The following is a 14,828-nucleotide window of genomic DNA, read 5'->3' as shown; positions in this document are numbered from 1 at the left end:
GAGGGGAGATTTATATTTTTGATATCAGCTTTGACCAAAGGAGACCCCGGCCTCTCCCCCTTCTTCCTGTGGTTCGTTGGCCCCCTCCCCCGGCTCCGTGCTGCTCTTGGGGGGAGGGGTGCCATTGTTCGGGCGCTCTCAGCCCTACCTCCGGCCCTCGCGACCACACCCATTCTCACTGTGAATCTCCCCGCTGGGGTCGGAGCGCGGGGCAGAGTTCGGGAGAGGGAAGGGGACTGAGCCGCCGGAGGGGCCCCTGCCTCCCACTCCCGATCGCCCCGGGACTGATAATGTGAAGTTCCTCATTTTGCACAAGTGGCACTAGCCCCAGGGCCAACCCTCCTCTTTCTTAACCACCAGGGTGAGGAATTCTGGAGCCAGGACTGAGACAGACCCGGCCTACCCGTCTTCCACTCTGGTGTCTCCCCCTTCGTCCCCCTCTCCTGGGGTCCCGGCCCATATTTATTGCATGCGCCCCGGGTGGCCCCCAGCCCCAGCCCACCACGGGCTGGGTTGGAATTCCGTCTCCTTAGCTCCCTCCTCTTCGTTTGTATATTTCCTATCTTGTACACAGGCTCTCCCAGAGCCGCTTCCATTTTCTATACTCTAACCAAACAGCAATAAAGCAGTAACCAAGGTCCCCAATCCTGCTGCTCTCTTGTGCCCCACACAAGGATATGAGTGGACCACACCAGGGTGGGTGGCAGATATACAAGCTTGGCCCAGCAACCCCTCCTCTACCCCAGAAACAGACCAGTGAGAGGTCAAGTTTGTTTCATAACTAAAAATTTATTAAGGAAACAAAACCAGGGCTTCAAATGGGACAAGAAGAGAGGATCTCAAAGGAGGGGGCCTGGACCTTGTACCCCAAAGAGCCAGTCTTCTGAGCACCGAGGCCCTTGGCACTCATACCCCCAAACCACCAGCCTGGTTCGCCTGCCGGCCCCTAGCATGGTCCTGGGTCTAGAGAAGGCCCAGGGTCCTCAGGGAAGCTTCCAACCTCTGGGCAGGCTGGACAGTGGGTGGGGAGATTCTGACTGGCGCCATCAAGATTTACCTTTGCTCCACTTAAGACCCTGCATACCCCTAAGTCCTCCTGTATCCCTCATCACTTACAGTGTAAGTGATTACTGGTAGGAAACTTCCAGAGTTAAGTCATGAATAAGGGCACCAGCTGAAGGGGCAACAACAAACTTAAAAAGGTAAAGGACCTCCATCAGTTCTTCTTAGAAGTAGAAGGAAAAAAGCCAGCAGCAGAGCGAACCCTCTAGGGCTGGGTAATGCTTCACCAGGCACTGCACCACCCTACTCTCAGACTGGGCTGTTTTAGTCTGGAAGCTTCTCTGTCAGAGGCTGGGGAAGGAAGGAAGATGGGTGGGAAAGCTTTAATAGGTTCCTGCCACAGGTGGTAGAGGAGGAAGATTCAGAGAACCCCCATGAGGAGGAACTGAGGTGAGGAAGTTGAGGGGACCAGGGCCTGTGAAAGAGCAACTACAAAGGGAAGGGCAAAGAGATGTTCAGGATGAGGGTTGGTGATGGAAGGATAGGTCTGAAGGATTTCCCCCAAAAGCGATCAGCAAAAGGTCAAGGAGGGGGGAATGCGCAGGTGAGCAGAGTGAGTAGCCCACCCAGGAAGTATGAGCCTGAGACCAGATGTCTGTTCCTCAAGACCCGTGGTAGTTTAGGGGAAACAGGGAAAAGTGCAAGGGACACAGATTGACAGGACAAGGAAGAAGGATGGATGTGTGTGTATGTGTGGGGGGGTGTAGTGGAGGTTGGGGGACTGGGGCTGCTATTAGGAATGGAACCTAACTACAAGGTCCATGGTGGGGTGTTGGGGGGGATCTATGCCTCAGGGAGACAAATACCCCGGGCACTTTCTTCACAACACAGCCAAAGCCTCTAGGACACATTCATGCCAGAGGTTCTGCATATTAAAAGGGGTCTGTGATTTCACCTGTATCTGATGGAAACTAGAACCCCTACTCCATCACCACTAGAGAAAGTGGCCAAGTCTTGGGGGTTAGCAGACCTCGCCCCAGCCCTGAACGAGACGGGGAGAAAGGCTGAGAGCATGGGCGGCCTGTCTGGCTTGTCCACCCGTTGTCACTGTAGCCAGCCACCTCCCTGCTAAATCTTGGCAGCCCAGGAGGGCCCCAGCAGCTTCCACCCGACCCTTGGAAGGGGCTCTGTGAGGAGCAGCTCCCCCACAGCACGGCCACGGCGTGGGTTGGAAGAGGATGGTTTATTATCTGGGTGGATTGGTGGCTCAGGCACGTGGGCATCTTCTGTGCTACAGTGGGTGCCTGGTGGCCTCTCAGGAATGGTTCCATTGTTGGTGGACCCTAGCATGGCCCCCTCAGCCCACCTGGGCCCACGTAAGGAAGGCTGGGATGTCCCGCACAGGCACATTTCTCGTCAGAGCCTTCACACGCAGGTTTCGGTCATCCGTCAGCAACACCACCTCCCTCAGCAGGCGGATTGGCTCTTCTGTCGATATAGAAAGCAAAAGGACTTCACTGAGGACAGGAGGCAAAAGAGATGGCAGGTTCTGCTCACCCGGGAGGGGAAGGTAGTTCTGGAGGAAGCAAGCCCTTTTCATTTTCCAACTGTCAGACGGGGTGCCCCTCTTGCTGCTTAGAGGGTCAGGCTGGGCAGAGGCTGGGGTTATGCTCTGAACTCCTGCTTGCCACACGGGACTCCCTTATGCCTGTGCCTGTGAAATGCCCAAATCCACTGGCATCCACAGACAGTCTCCAGGAGTACAAGTTCCTTACCTTCTACTCCTGACTGCTTGGCTGGCCCTGAACTCACAAACCTTTCTGAGAGACAGAAAGCCAAAGCTGAACAGAAATAGCGTGCCAGGCCCCAGGTGTGGGGGAAGAGGTTAGCTTGAGTGAGCCCTGGGGAGAGGCAGGCAAGTTTCTGGAAGAGCTTTACCAAAGAGGTCCTGGTACTATGGCCAAATTCTTCTATTAAATAAAAGTAACCTATGCCTATCAGTACAGAAGAGTTAAAAGGAAACAAACAAAACCAGGATTATCCTCCCAGATATCTGGGGCCTTACGGTAGCTTAGCTTTGTATATCCTTCTAGATTATACACATATACTCTGTGTGTGTGTGTATGTGTCTGTGTGTGTCTGAGTGAGTGTGCATGTGTATGCTTTTCCCCTACAAAGCTGAGATCAAATTAGCCGTATTTACTTTATTCAAATGTTATATAGTTAAAACACCTTCCTCCACACAACATAGCCTTCATTCTGTTTAGATTACTTCATAATCTCTTTACTATCTCCTCCCCTCTCTGACCTTTAATGTACTAAGGAGAACTTAAAACAGGCCAAGTAGTCATGCGAGTGCCGCTGCCACCTCTGGCTGGCCCACCTGGGTGGCACATGCACTCCTGTCCCAAGCTGGTTACTTCCTAGCGGAGGTCCAGCAGACAGGGAAGCACAGGAAACATCCTGTGGTGTTCACAAACTGCGTGGGCTGGCGGGGATAGGGGATTACAAACATCCATGTCCCCACTCCAGTGCTTTCAGGCCTGTCTGTTCCAGGCAGGGAGGCTAACAACTGGCTTTTAACCTCAAGGAGGAATTTTGGGGACAAAGGAAAGAGAGGCTCTTGGTACTGATGACAGTGAGAGAAAGAAGGAGGGCATGAGGCAAGGGGCTATGGTGGATAGAGGGTGAATTAAGTGGCCAATGGATATGGGGTTTAAGACACCCTCTACTGCCTGGGCCTCCTCCCCCATTCCCCGGGGGGTGGGGAATGGTGCTTGTTTCTGTGTGGGACTCCCAGCTGCCTGTCTAGGTTTGTCTACAGCCTCCTGTTCCGGCTCTGGGCCTCAGACAAGGAGTCCCAGGCCTTAGGTCAGCCAAGCAAGGCCCAGCGTTGCTGGCAGGGGTCTGCAGGGGTTTCTGTGGATACTTTGAGACATTTTTAACAATAAACATCCTCTGTTTTGACACTGGTAACTTCACTTTGTTAGAAACCAGAGACTGTCATCTTGTCAGGCCCCATCCGCCATAATCCACATGATTTTAAAATTCAACATCGTTTACACATAAACATTTGGTGACGGTTTCTCTGTGAATCTGACAAGTTAATCTGCTAAGAATTCACACTGACAAATGGGGTTTGATTACACCAGCCGTTGCTGATGTAATTCTGATAGAGGCGGTCCTGAGGATGGCAATGGTTCTCAGAGGCTGCTGGAGTGTACTAGGGTGGTGGAGGGACCAGCAGGGCCAAAGCCCCAATGCATCTGTGCTAACAAAGGCTGAGCAGCGTCGGAGCCATGCTTCCTCATAAGGCCCTCTGCAGTCCTGCCTACCTCTTCCTCAGGAGTGCCCTTCTTAGAGGCCCCCTGGTAGAAGCTCTGGCCTTGTGACCCTGGCCCCTGGCACAGAGACTCCGACTACTAGCTACTAGCTAACATGGATATGGTAAGGCAGGAGAGAGAGAAGATGATCCCTATGCCAGCATGAAAGCCAGGGCTAGCATATGGCCAGAGGAAACAGAGGTTAAAAAATAGAAAAAAAGCAGACAAACTATATATATGAAGACAGAAAGTGTGGGGTGAGGCTCGGTGGTGCAGGCAGAGCCCCTGTCTAGCCAGCGTGGGGCTCTGAGTGCACAGTCCTGTAACACCAAAAGAAAAAAAAGGTGAAGGCAGAAATTCAGTGGTGAGAATTACCAGCTTTGCAGATGACACTGAACTAGGAGGTGCTAGAATTCCTTCCAGAAGAAATGTCAGAATCCTGGGAACCAGGAGCAGAAAACTCCCGCATGTCATGAGTCTGTAGTGCTGTGCAGAAAGCTCAGGGATGAGTGTGAGGTCATCAGGCACTTGCAAAAGAGCCCCACGGTGGGCCTCCGCTCACCAAAAAGGCTCTTGAAAACTAGGCTGGAGGCTCTTTCCCCTGCCTCCAGTTCCAGCGGGCCGGTGAAGTACACAGCTCCCAGCCACAGAGACAGGGAAGAAGGGACAATTCCTCAATGGGGAGGCCCCTCTGCCCCAGGCTCGTTCCAGGGTAAACTGACACAGGCAGGAGTGCGGCCACTGGGGACTGTACTCCTCAGGGCTGGACGAGGGAGACCACAGCCAGAACAAGCTACACTGAATCACAAAGACATTCTTGCTGTCAGAGGGAAACTCACCAAGGACCCAAGAAAGGAAATGGATGCGGGCTAAGTGGGAAAGCTCACTGCCCTGAGCTGGGCTTCCTGGGCTGGGCCAGTACCCACCTGCTAGTTCTGGGTGTGGGAGAGCTGGGACAGGAGGTCTGACCTGGAGGGCAGGAAATGTGCTTGCCTCAGTCTCGCAGAGGCCTGCCTGGACTTCCAGAGCAGTCAGTGAAGGGACTCTTCCCGGGGGCTGAGGATGGGTGAGGTAGGGGACAGCTGGTTCTGAGAACAGGCTAGGCCCTACCTTTGCTGGTGGGCATGAAGTCCTTAGCCTTGTCTTTGCAGTAGTGGAGGCAGCAAGAAAGGATCAAGTCATCGTTGTTACCCTGGAAGGAAAGACAGTGTGAGAAGCACCACTGGGCAGGAGGGGGCGCCATGTGGAGGAGGCAGAGGTATACTTCCAGGGCCATGTCCTGGAGTCCCTGTCATGTTAGTTTGGCTCTGCTTGAGTCTAACTGTGCTCAGTGATGTAGGGGACAAGGAATTCCCGACTCCTAGTTCTTGAAGGTGGCTGCTCCCTCCGCTGCTCAGACTGGTAGACTTTCCTTTAGTTGTTCCATTCTGGAAACCCTGGTCTAACAGAGGGCCGTGGGCTTTCCCTCCCTGCTGAGGGTCTTACCAGCTGGCCAGTGATGTCTTCACTGCGAAAGGCGATGGATTCAAGTTCATTTCCACGGCTGGTCAAGGCCCGCAGACAAGAGTCCCGACTTTCAAATCTTCGTTCAAGGAACTCAATTGACTTCCGGGCCTTTTCTTGTACTACACGGGCATACCCTCCTGCCCGGTGGTCTGTCTCCTGTCCTTTGGCCAGGCCATCCAGTTCATTGATCACTGATAAGACACAGCATAGAAGGTGTCAGCCTCAGCAATCTGCAGTTATATGTGCCTTCATCCTAGGCCTCTGTCCACTTGCTTTTCTGGTCAGTTGCTTCACAGACCACAGAGGCTACCTTTCCCCCAGGAGTCTTCCAGTGAAAGTAGAGGAGGGGCAAGAGGAGTCCCCAACTTTCAGTGTCCGTCCCCTTTCTGTCTCTTTCCCTAGGCCTTGTCTTCCACCTGGTAGAAACTCTCAGGAATTTTCTGGAGCTGCTGTATTCCGAGGAAGGAACCTGGTCCCTCTATTGCATTCTTTAGTTGCAGATCAAATAAAAAGGATCCTTCAGAGAGCGTATAGTATCAGCTTTTGAGGACTCCTACTCCAGCAGACCAAGAGGGGCAAAGTTCTACATGTCCCCCCCGCCCCCCACCCGGCAGAGTGCAGGGAAGTCAGCAGAGTAAGGACAGTCAGAGCTTCACTTGCAGTGCCCTGGTAGTTCTCAAAACCATAACCTTGGCACATTACCTCCTTGATTGTGTGTGTGTGTGTGTGTGTGTGTGTGTGTGTGTGTGTGTGTGTGTGTGTGTGTATGCCTGTCTGCCTGTCTATGTGTCTGGGACATGGCTTCATTTCTGGTGAAGATTCTTTCCAAAATTCCAGCCAAAAGCCTGAGGTCAAGTGGGAAGTATGCAATCCTTGGGGGCTCCGGGAGACTTTGGGGTCTGAGGCCTCTCTTTAGTACAATGATTCATGGCTTGAGTCGGCATGAGCATGCTGTTCCATAGTGAGCCTGGCACTCATTGTCTGGGTATTCAGAAACACTTTCTGGAAAGGGGCCACGTGGGAAGCACGCACACACACACACACACACACACACACACACACACACACACACACACACACACAAGATGCCCTTGCTTTTAGCAATCTGAGATTGCGGTGTCCGCAGAATGCATGGCTGAGATTGGGGAACATTGGTGGATGGGTATATGGTACAGCAAACAGAACATCAAACAGGAAAAACTGGTATTCTATCCCAAAATCTGCTTTCCTGCTTCCAAACTAAACAGGCTTCAAAGGGGAAAACTTGTTTGTGCTTCTGCACCAGGCGGGACTTCTCAACGCTGGGGTCAGGCCTAAGGAGCATGGAGCAGGTTAAAGAGCACAAGAAACAAGCAGGGAAAGATGTTGGCTTAACCCTTTGTTGTTCTGACACTGGGCATTGTTCTGAATCCACCGAGGAATAAATAAATGAATAGGAGCTGCTCACAACAGCCCTCAGAGGGGGCACGGGTCTGCCCAGTGGAAGCAGACCTGGAGAGGCTGGCCAGCCCACTGTGTGTCCCAGTGTCCTTGGAGATCATCAACTCTGTTTTACCTATGTGCTCTGGATTTTCCTGTGAGTCCCTCTGCCATCAAATTTGGGTTTCCCTACAACCTCAGGGTTCAAAGTCACAGCTCTTCCTTTCCCTGGATCTCTCAGGAAGGAGACTGAGCACACATTAGGGGAACAATCAGGGCTAGTGACTAGGAATCTTGCTGGCCTAGAAAGATGTCTGAGGTGCTTTTTGACCTACTGGGAGCTCCTGAGATGTGAGCAAGCTCTCTTTGTTAGAACAATTTCCCCAACCATTTAGAAAAAAAAAAAAAGTTCAGTTCACTTTCTTTTCCCTGAAAACCTCCTGGGAGCAAAGTACAGAGGCATATCCTGAAAGGCAGCCCACCCTAGGACCCAGTAAAGCAACCGGGAAGCAGACTGATGATCTTGCTGCTCTGCCCTATGACAGAAGTTGCTCCTCTTTTGAAGTGCAGAAAACCTTCCCTTAGGTCTAAGGGCCTGGGTTTAAGAGGTTCTGGCCAGGCCACATGGGGAGGGGGAAGGAAGACGGGGAGGGTGTAGGAGGGAGGAGGGCTGCTTCAGTGCCAACATTCTCAGGTGGTGCTAACGTGTTTCCCACAACCCCCCAGGGTTCTACAGGCTCTGAAGGGGCGGATGTTTCCTGCCCTTTGTTTCCATCCCCATCTGGCACTAAGACACTTGGGATTGGGAGGGAAGGCCCAATGGAACATCTTGGCATGGATGTCAGAGGTGGCTTGGCAGGCAGACTGCCAGTCTAGTGGCTTTTCCAGAGGACAGGGTTCCCAAACTTGCTTCAAGGGACTGCTGAGAGGGGTGTACTAAAAAGCCTGGGCTTCATAACCATCTCCCACACCTTCTGCTAGTGTATCAGCTAGGTTCAACAGGAGCTCAGAGCCCAAGTCATCCTAAGGCTGATCTACCATGGAGCTCAAGGAACCAAGGGTGCCCAGACAGTCTCTCAGAAGCAGCTCAGCAAGGAAAAACAAGCTTGCTGAGACCCGAGCTACTGACCCTGCACCAGCTCCAATGACCAGGCAGTGGTAAGCACTCAAGTGGTAGGAATCCACAGCCAAGGGCTTGCTCTGGAGGGATCCTGTCAGCCTGGCCTTGGGATGACACTGGGCCAGAAGAATGCTACCTCAACCCAACAGAATGATCATGAAAAGCTACAAGACAATCAGACCAAAGGCATCTAACCACTTCAAAATCCTCCCAGCCTCCCTGCCAGACCACCCAGCAGCATCGCCGTTATCTGCCAGGGCTGAGTGTTTACCAATAACGGGAACCAGCTTTGCTGTTTTACTGCAAGCTTTATAAGGATAAAAACAAGGGCTGGGCTCATGCGGCCGCTGCTTGCTGGGACACAGGAGTCCATTTGCTCAAGCAGTTTAAGCCATGGATCAGCCGTAATAATTTGAACTGCTTTGATTATTAAACAATTTTCCTTGCCCCACGCATTCCCTGCTTCCCTGAAAATCCTGTCTTACACACGCACAGCAGGGCTCTGCCTGCCCAGCCCCAGGCCTGGGGCGTGAGGGGAGGGGGCTGTTACACATGTGTAGGGCTCCTCAGCCTAGCCACTCACTCACCGATGAGAGGCACTACCAGGATGTACTTCCTGCTCTCCAGCAGTCGTGCCAGACTGGCCAGGTGGTCAATGAAGCCGTTGGTGTCAGGTACGAGGAACAAGGGTCTGATCTCCAGCTCCATCTGTCTCATTTGACTCTGGTCCTCCAGCACAGCCTACAGGGATAGAGAGTGTAAGGGAGCCAGAGAGTGAGCAAGCAAGCAGGTGGGAGAACCAGGGCCCTGACTCAACAGTGTGTCAGTATCCTGACCCCCTCCAGAGGTGCAGCTGGCCCATCAGGCCTGAATCAAAGTCAACACGGACCAAATGGCTATCAGGAAATAGGGCACCACTAAACCCTGCCTATGACAGAAAGGACCCTGAGGGTAGTAAATATAACAGGTCTCCGAAAACAGAACCTTAGGCTAAAAAACTCAAGGAGTTGCTTCTCTGGAGAGGAAAAGAGTTTCATGGACATTATGCAGGCACCATACACAAGGTCACTTCTCAGTTCAAGCTTTTAGGAATATCCAAAACAGAACTTGTTATTTTGATTGTATTCACTGTATACTAAAACAAACCTACTAAAAACTGAATAAACAACAAAACAAAAATGTGGCGAAAAAGTGCTATTAACTGACCATTAATAATTGACTGGCCACTAATAATCAGTCTCCTGCAGCACCAAGAGTGTATGCAGTGAGGTGAATTAAACCCCAACTCACATGCATGCTGAGCCAACACCCAGACCAATCAGAACTTCCACTATCTTCACTCTCCTGGCACACTGTTTTCTAAACACTGGCCTTTTTGGTGACCGTGTCGCTTTTTTTTTGGCCAGTCCTGGGCCTTGGACTCAGGGCCTGAGTACTGTCCCTGGCTTCTTCCCGCTCAAGGCTAGCACTCTGCCACTTGAGCCACAGCGCCGCTTCTGGCCGTTTTCTGTATATGTGGTGCTGGGGAATCGAACCTAGGGCCTCGTGTATCCGAGGCAGGCACTCTTGCCACTAGGCTATATCCCCAGCCCCACACTGGCCTTTTTGGTTCTACTTAGATTCTTTGCCATAAACTTGAATGCTATTATTGTTTGGTTTTTTGTTGCCAGTCCTGGGGCTTGAACTCAGGGCCTGAGCACTGTCCCTGGCTTCCTTTTGCTCAAGGCTAGCACTCTGCCACTTGAGCCACAGCGCCACTTCTGGCTTTTTCTATATATGTGGTGCTGAGGAATTGAACCCAGGGCTTCATGTATACGAGGCGAACATTTTACCACTAGGCCATATTCCCAGCCCGAGAGGTACTATTATTGACTTCATGTTTTCGTTTTTTTTGTGCTGGTCCTGTGGTGCTGTCCCAGAGCTTTTTTATTCAAGGTTAACATAACACTTTACCACTTGAGCCGTAGTTCCACTTCTGGCCTTTTGGTGGATAATTAGAGATAAGAGTCTCATGGACTTTTCTGACTGGGTTGGCTTTGAACAGTGATCCTCAGATTTTAACCTCCTAAGCAGCTGAGATTACAGGTGTGAGCCACCAGCACTAGGCTCATGTTTTCTTTAAACTGACTTTTTGCTTAGGTTCATCTTCAGAATTGCTATCCAAGGTTTTGAGGATTTGATGATAGCTAGTCATGTGCTTCCTAGTTGCAAGCTTAATCGCCATAATACAACCTCAGTATCATCCTACATCACCAGCCATCTCTCATGATACCATAGGTGTGTGCACCACTTTTACTCCCCAGAAGCCCAGGGTCCAGGGTTTGTCTATCCCAAAGACTTTCATGCATATGAGTGAAAGTCCAGTATTCCTAAGCCTGTTAGCCATGCATGGCCGTGGCTTGTGAAGACAGGCCTGGATATACCTGTCACTATAGAACATAGTCACTAATTACTGTGTTTCTTCTGTGGATGCCATGGCCAAGAAGTGATCTGTTGTCACCTGTACCAGACAGAGTACAGGGAAGTGGGTACCAGCAGAAACCTCACAGGACAGAGGAGCAGGTCCCAGGCCCTGTCATACCCTTCCATGGCCTCTTACTACACAACTGCAGGGGCACAGACAGGCATTGGGCAAGGAGAGTATGTGCGTGCCAGCTGGGATGGGGCCTACAGTGCTGGGCCTGGCCACCAACAGTCAGTGAGGGGGATTCACTAAGAGTAACAGTAAAACTGAAAGGGCATGCCTTTAAATGATGGGGGTGGTTTCTTTGTGACCTGCCAGGGACCTTTCCCTATGAGTAAGTTGCTACTGCCACTGCTACCACATCTGGTACAGGCACAGGCCACAGGACGCTGGCAGCATGAGAAATGTGGCTGAGGGGCCCAGACTGCCACAGTCTTCCTACTGATCTCATTCCAACAGGGGAAAATAGCCCCGCTGCCAGCCGACTTCTAGGGGACCTAGTCACTGCTCCTTCCCAGAGGGCTGCCAATGGGGGAGTGGCATATTCTACCACTTTTGGCTTGAGCTTCCCCCCCCCCCCCGGCCAACCATGCCAGTACTGGGGCTTGAACTCAGGGCCTGGGCTCTGTCCCTGAGCCTCTATGTGTTCAAGGCTAGCACTCTACTACTTGAGCCACAGCGTCACTTCCGGCCTTTTCTGTATATGTGGTACCGAGGAATCAGACCCAGGGCTTCATGCATGCTAGGCAAGCACTCTACCACTAAGCTGCATTCCCAGCCCCTAGCCTGAGCATTTCTTTTTTTTTTTTCTTTTTTTTTTGGCCAGTCCTGGGCCTTGGACTCAGGGCCTGAGCACTGTCCCTGGCTTCTTCCCGCTCAAGGCTAGCACTCCGCCACTTGAGCCACAGCGCCGCTTCTGGCCGTTTTCTGTATATGTGGTGCTGGGGAATCGAACCTAGGGCCTCGTGTATTCGAGGCAGGCATTCTTGCCACTATAGCCTGAGCATTTCTGAAGAGCAGGTTCAGTAGACAAGGTTCTGCCCATCCTTTGCACGCAGAGGAGCATCCACATTGCTGTTCTTGCTTTTCCCAGGCTTTTCCTCTTCATCTTGCTCTTCCGCTGTCAGGAATACTTTTCTTAGTACCCTAGACCTCAAACCTTTCTAGGTGAGAGAGCAAAAAAAGAACTTCCATCTGACTTGGGGGAGATAAGGGGCAGTGGCCCCAGCAGTGACATGGCCCAGGACCTAGCAGTACCCTGCCACTTCTCTCACATTTGCTATGAGAAATGACCTGGGATCCAGGCACTGGTGGCTTATGCTTGTGGCTGAGATCTGAGGATCATGTTTTGAAACCAGCCTGAGCAGGAAAGTCTGTGAGATAAAACTACAAAAACAGCTGAACAGGAGCTGTGGCTCAAGTGGCAGAGTGCTACCCTGAGCAAGGACAGAGCCCAGGCCCTGAGTTCAAGGCTTAGGACTAGCGTGCGTACGTACATACACACACACACAGACACAGGCAGATAGACACACATGCACACAGAAATGATCCTACAGTCCTGATTTAACAAGAAGATTGCTGGCTGCCATTTTCACTGTGTGAACTGTTAATTACCGCCTTAGACCTTGACTCATTCTCCATTTATGCTGCCAATAGGCAGGTGGCCCTTTAAGCCAGGTAGCTGGGGGAGGCTGAAGGCAGTGAGCACACCTGCTGTTCTGGTGACAGGGAAGAGGCAAAACCTGTAACTTCGCTGGGTTCCTAGAACTCTGGCTTGTGACTAGAAAGGTGAACTAGCCACAGCCTCTTAGGGAGGTGGCAGTCAGTTCCCTGGGGGTGGGGCAGGGCCAAGCTGTGTGCGGGTGATCAGAGCTGAGCTGCCCTCATCCGGTCCCAGGGACGCCTGCAGACAACTTCCCTTAACCTGGTTCTGCCCAGTGAGTCACCACACAACTGCTTCCTGTTCCCCACATGCCCTCGCAGAATCAGGAGATTAGACAAGGCTGCAGCCTCTTCTCTTGGGGTACCTGTGGGCTTGAGGGGGTTATACCTAGATTGCAAAACTGGTTTAATTCTCTTAAAAAGAATGGCAGATCAAGAAGGGTTGGGAGTAGACAGGCACTCCTCTATGGGTGTCTGTGTTTCCGGCCCTTTCTGAGTGGCGCTGTGTGTGTCTAGCATTTGCCCTCCCAACTTTTCCAGATTTTACCCGTCAGATTCCTGGCAGCTGTGCTCGGCGCCTGTGCCGGCCGTCACGTCCCATTCTGATCTCTGGGTCGCACGGTGAGAGAAGGACACAGGATGCGCAGGGAGTGAAAAAGTGATGCTAGTGGGGAGAGTGCCAAGTCCCTACTCACAGCCATGGGATGCTCGGGGAGAAGGGGAAGCATGCTGCTATGGAGTTCAGAGGCCGGTAGTGAGATTTATTTTTGTTTGTATGAATAAAAAGTTGCAGAAGCCTCTGGTGGGGGCGAGGGGGGCGCAACTGGAATGCTGAGATTCAGACCGCCTAGCCCTGGCCTGGAGTCAAGTGTGCTGACCCGGAAGGAGAGTTCCACTGGAATTCTTCTGATTTCGGATAAGCCTGGGCCGCACTGGTCCTTGGACCGTGCTTGGGGAACCCAAGGAAAGTGAGGCACTTCCAAGTCACACTGGTGTCAGTAAAGACCACATTGGCACGAAGGAATAAAAAGGAGCTTCATTCAATTTCTGCAAGGTGCTTTGTAACCAACTTTGCTTGAGGTATAGGAGCTTACTGGAACAAGCTGGTAGAGAACTGGGCAGAGGGAGGAAGGGGAGCCAGTTGGTTTTGAACCATAATCCTCAGATCTCAGCCTCCTGAGTAGCTAGGATCACAGGCATGAGTCACCTGTGTGGGACATTACTATTGATTTTTTTTTTTTTTTTTTTTGCCAGTCCTGGGCTTGGACTCAGGACCTGAGCCCTGTCCCTGGCTTCTTTTTGCTCAAAGCTAGCACTCTGCCACTTGAGCCACAGCACCACTTCTGTTTTCTATATATGTGGTGATGGGGAATCGAACCCATGGCTTCATGTATAGGAGGTAAGCACTCTTGCCACTAGGCCATATTCCCAGCCTTGATTTTTTTTTTAATGTCTCTTTCTTCTTCTCCTTCTCCTCCTTCTTCTTTTTTGCCAGTCCTAGGGCTTGAACTCAAGGCAACGCTAGCACTCTAACACTTGAGCCACAGTGCCACTTCTGGCCTTTTCTATGTATGTGGTACTGAGGAATCGAACCCAGGGCTTCATGTATACTAGGCAAGCACATTTGCCACTATGCCATATTCCTAGCCATTACTATTGATTTTTAAAAACTATATGGATAGGGCTGGGAATGTGGCTTAGTGGTAGAGTGCTTGCCTAGCATGCATATAATCCCTGGGTTCAATTCCTCAGTACCACATACACAGAAAAAGCTGGACGTGGCACCGTGGCTGAAGTGGCAGAAGGCTAGCCTTGAGCAAAAGAAGCTCAGGGACAGTGCTCAGGCCCTGAGTTCAAGTCCCAGGACTGGCAAAAACAAAATTAAAACATGACAAAAAACTATATGGATAAGGGGCTGGGAATATGGCCTAGTGGTAAAGTGCTCGCCTTGTATACATGAAGCCCTGGGTTCAATTCCTCAGCACCACATATATAGAAAAAAGCCGAAAGTGGCACTGTGGCTCAAGTGGTAGAGTGCTAGCCTTGAGCAAAAAATAAAAAAGAAGCCAGGGACAGTGCTCAGGACTTGAGTTCAAGCCCAAGCACTGGCAAACAACAACAACAACAACTATATGGATAAAAGTTGGGTGCTAGGGGCTGGGAATATGGCTTAGCGGTAGAGTGCTTGCCTCGTGTACATGAAACCCTGGGTTTGATTCCTCAGCACCACATATAGAAAAGGGCCAGAAGTGGCACTGTGGCTCAAGAGGCAGAGTACTAGCCTTGAGCAAAAAGAAGCCAGGGACAGTCCTCAGGCCCTGAGTTCAAGCCC

At 51.5% G+C, this 14,828-nt stretch overlaps 1 protein-coding gene across 2 annotated transcripts in view; it reads right to left on the bottom strand.

Moving 5' to 3' along the window:
- Positions 1-775: 775 nt before the first annotated feature.
- Smg6 (SMG6 nonsense mediated mRNA decay factor) overlaps positions 776-14,828 on the bottom strand; it is a 249,996-nt gene continuing 235,943 nt past the window's right edge. For both annotated transcript variants that reach the window (XM_048365165.1, XM_048365166.1), the window contains 4 exons: positions 8,958-9,111; positions 5,811-6,022; positions 5,436-5,517; positions 776-2,490 (listed from right to left, as the gene is read on the bottom strand). In XM_048365165.1, coding sequence (XP_048221122.1) covers positions 2,360-2,490; positions 5,436-5,517; positions 5,811-6,022; positions 8,958-9,111 — 579 coding nt within the window. In that variant the 3' untranslated portion in view covers positions 776-2,359. The remainder of the gene's footprint in view (positions 2,491-5,435; positions 5,518-5,810; positions 6,023-8,957; positions 9,112-14,828) is intronic.

Source organism: Perognathus longimembris, chromosome 17 (genome assembly GCF_023159225.1).
Source record: "Perognathus longimembris pacificus isolate PPM17 chromosome 17, ASM2315922v1, whole genome shotgun sequence".
Classification (NCBI taxonomy): Eukaryota; Metazoa; Chordata; class Mammalia; order Rodentia; family Heteromyidae; genus Perognathus; species Perognathus longimembris.
This window is presented reverse-complemented; position numbering and strand designations above follow the sequence as displayed.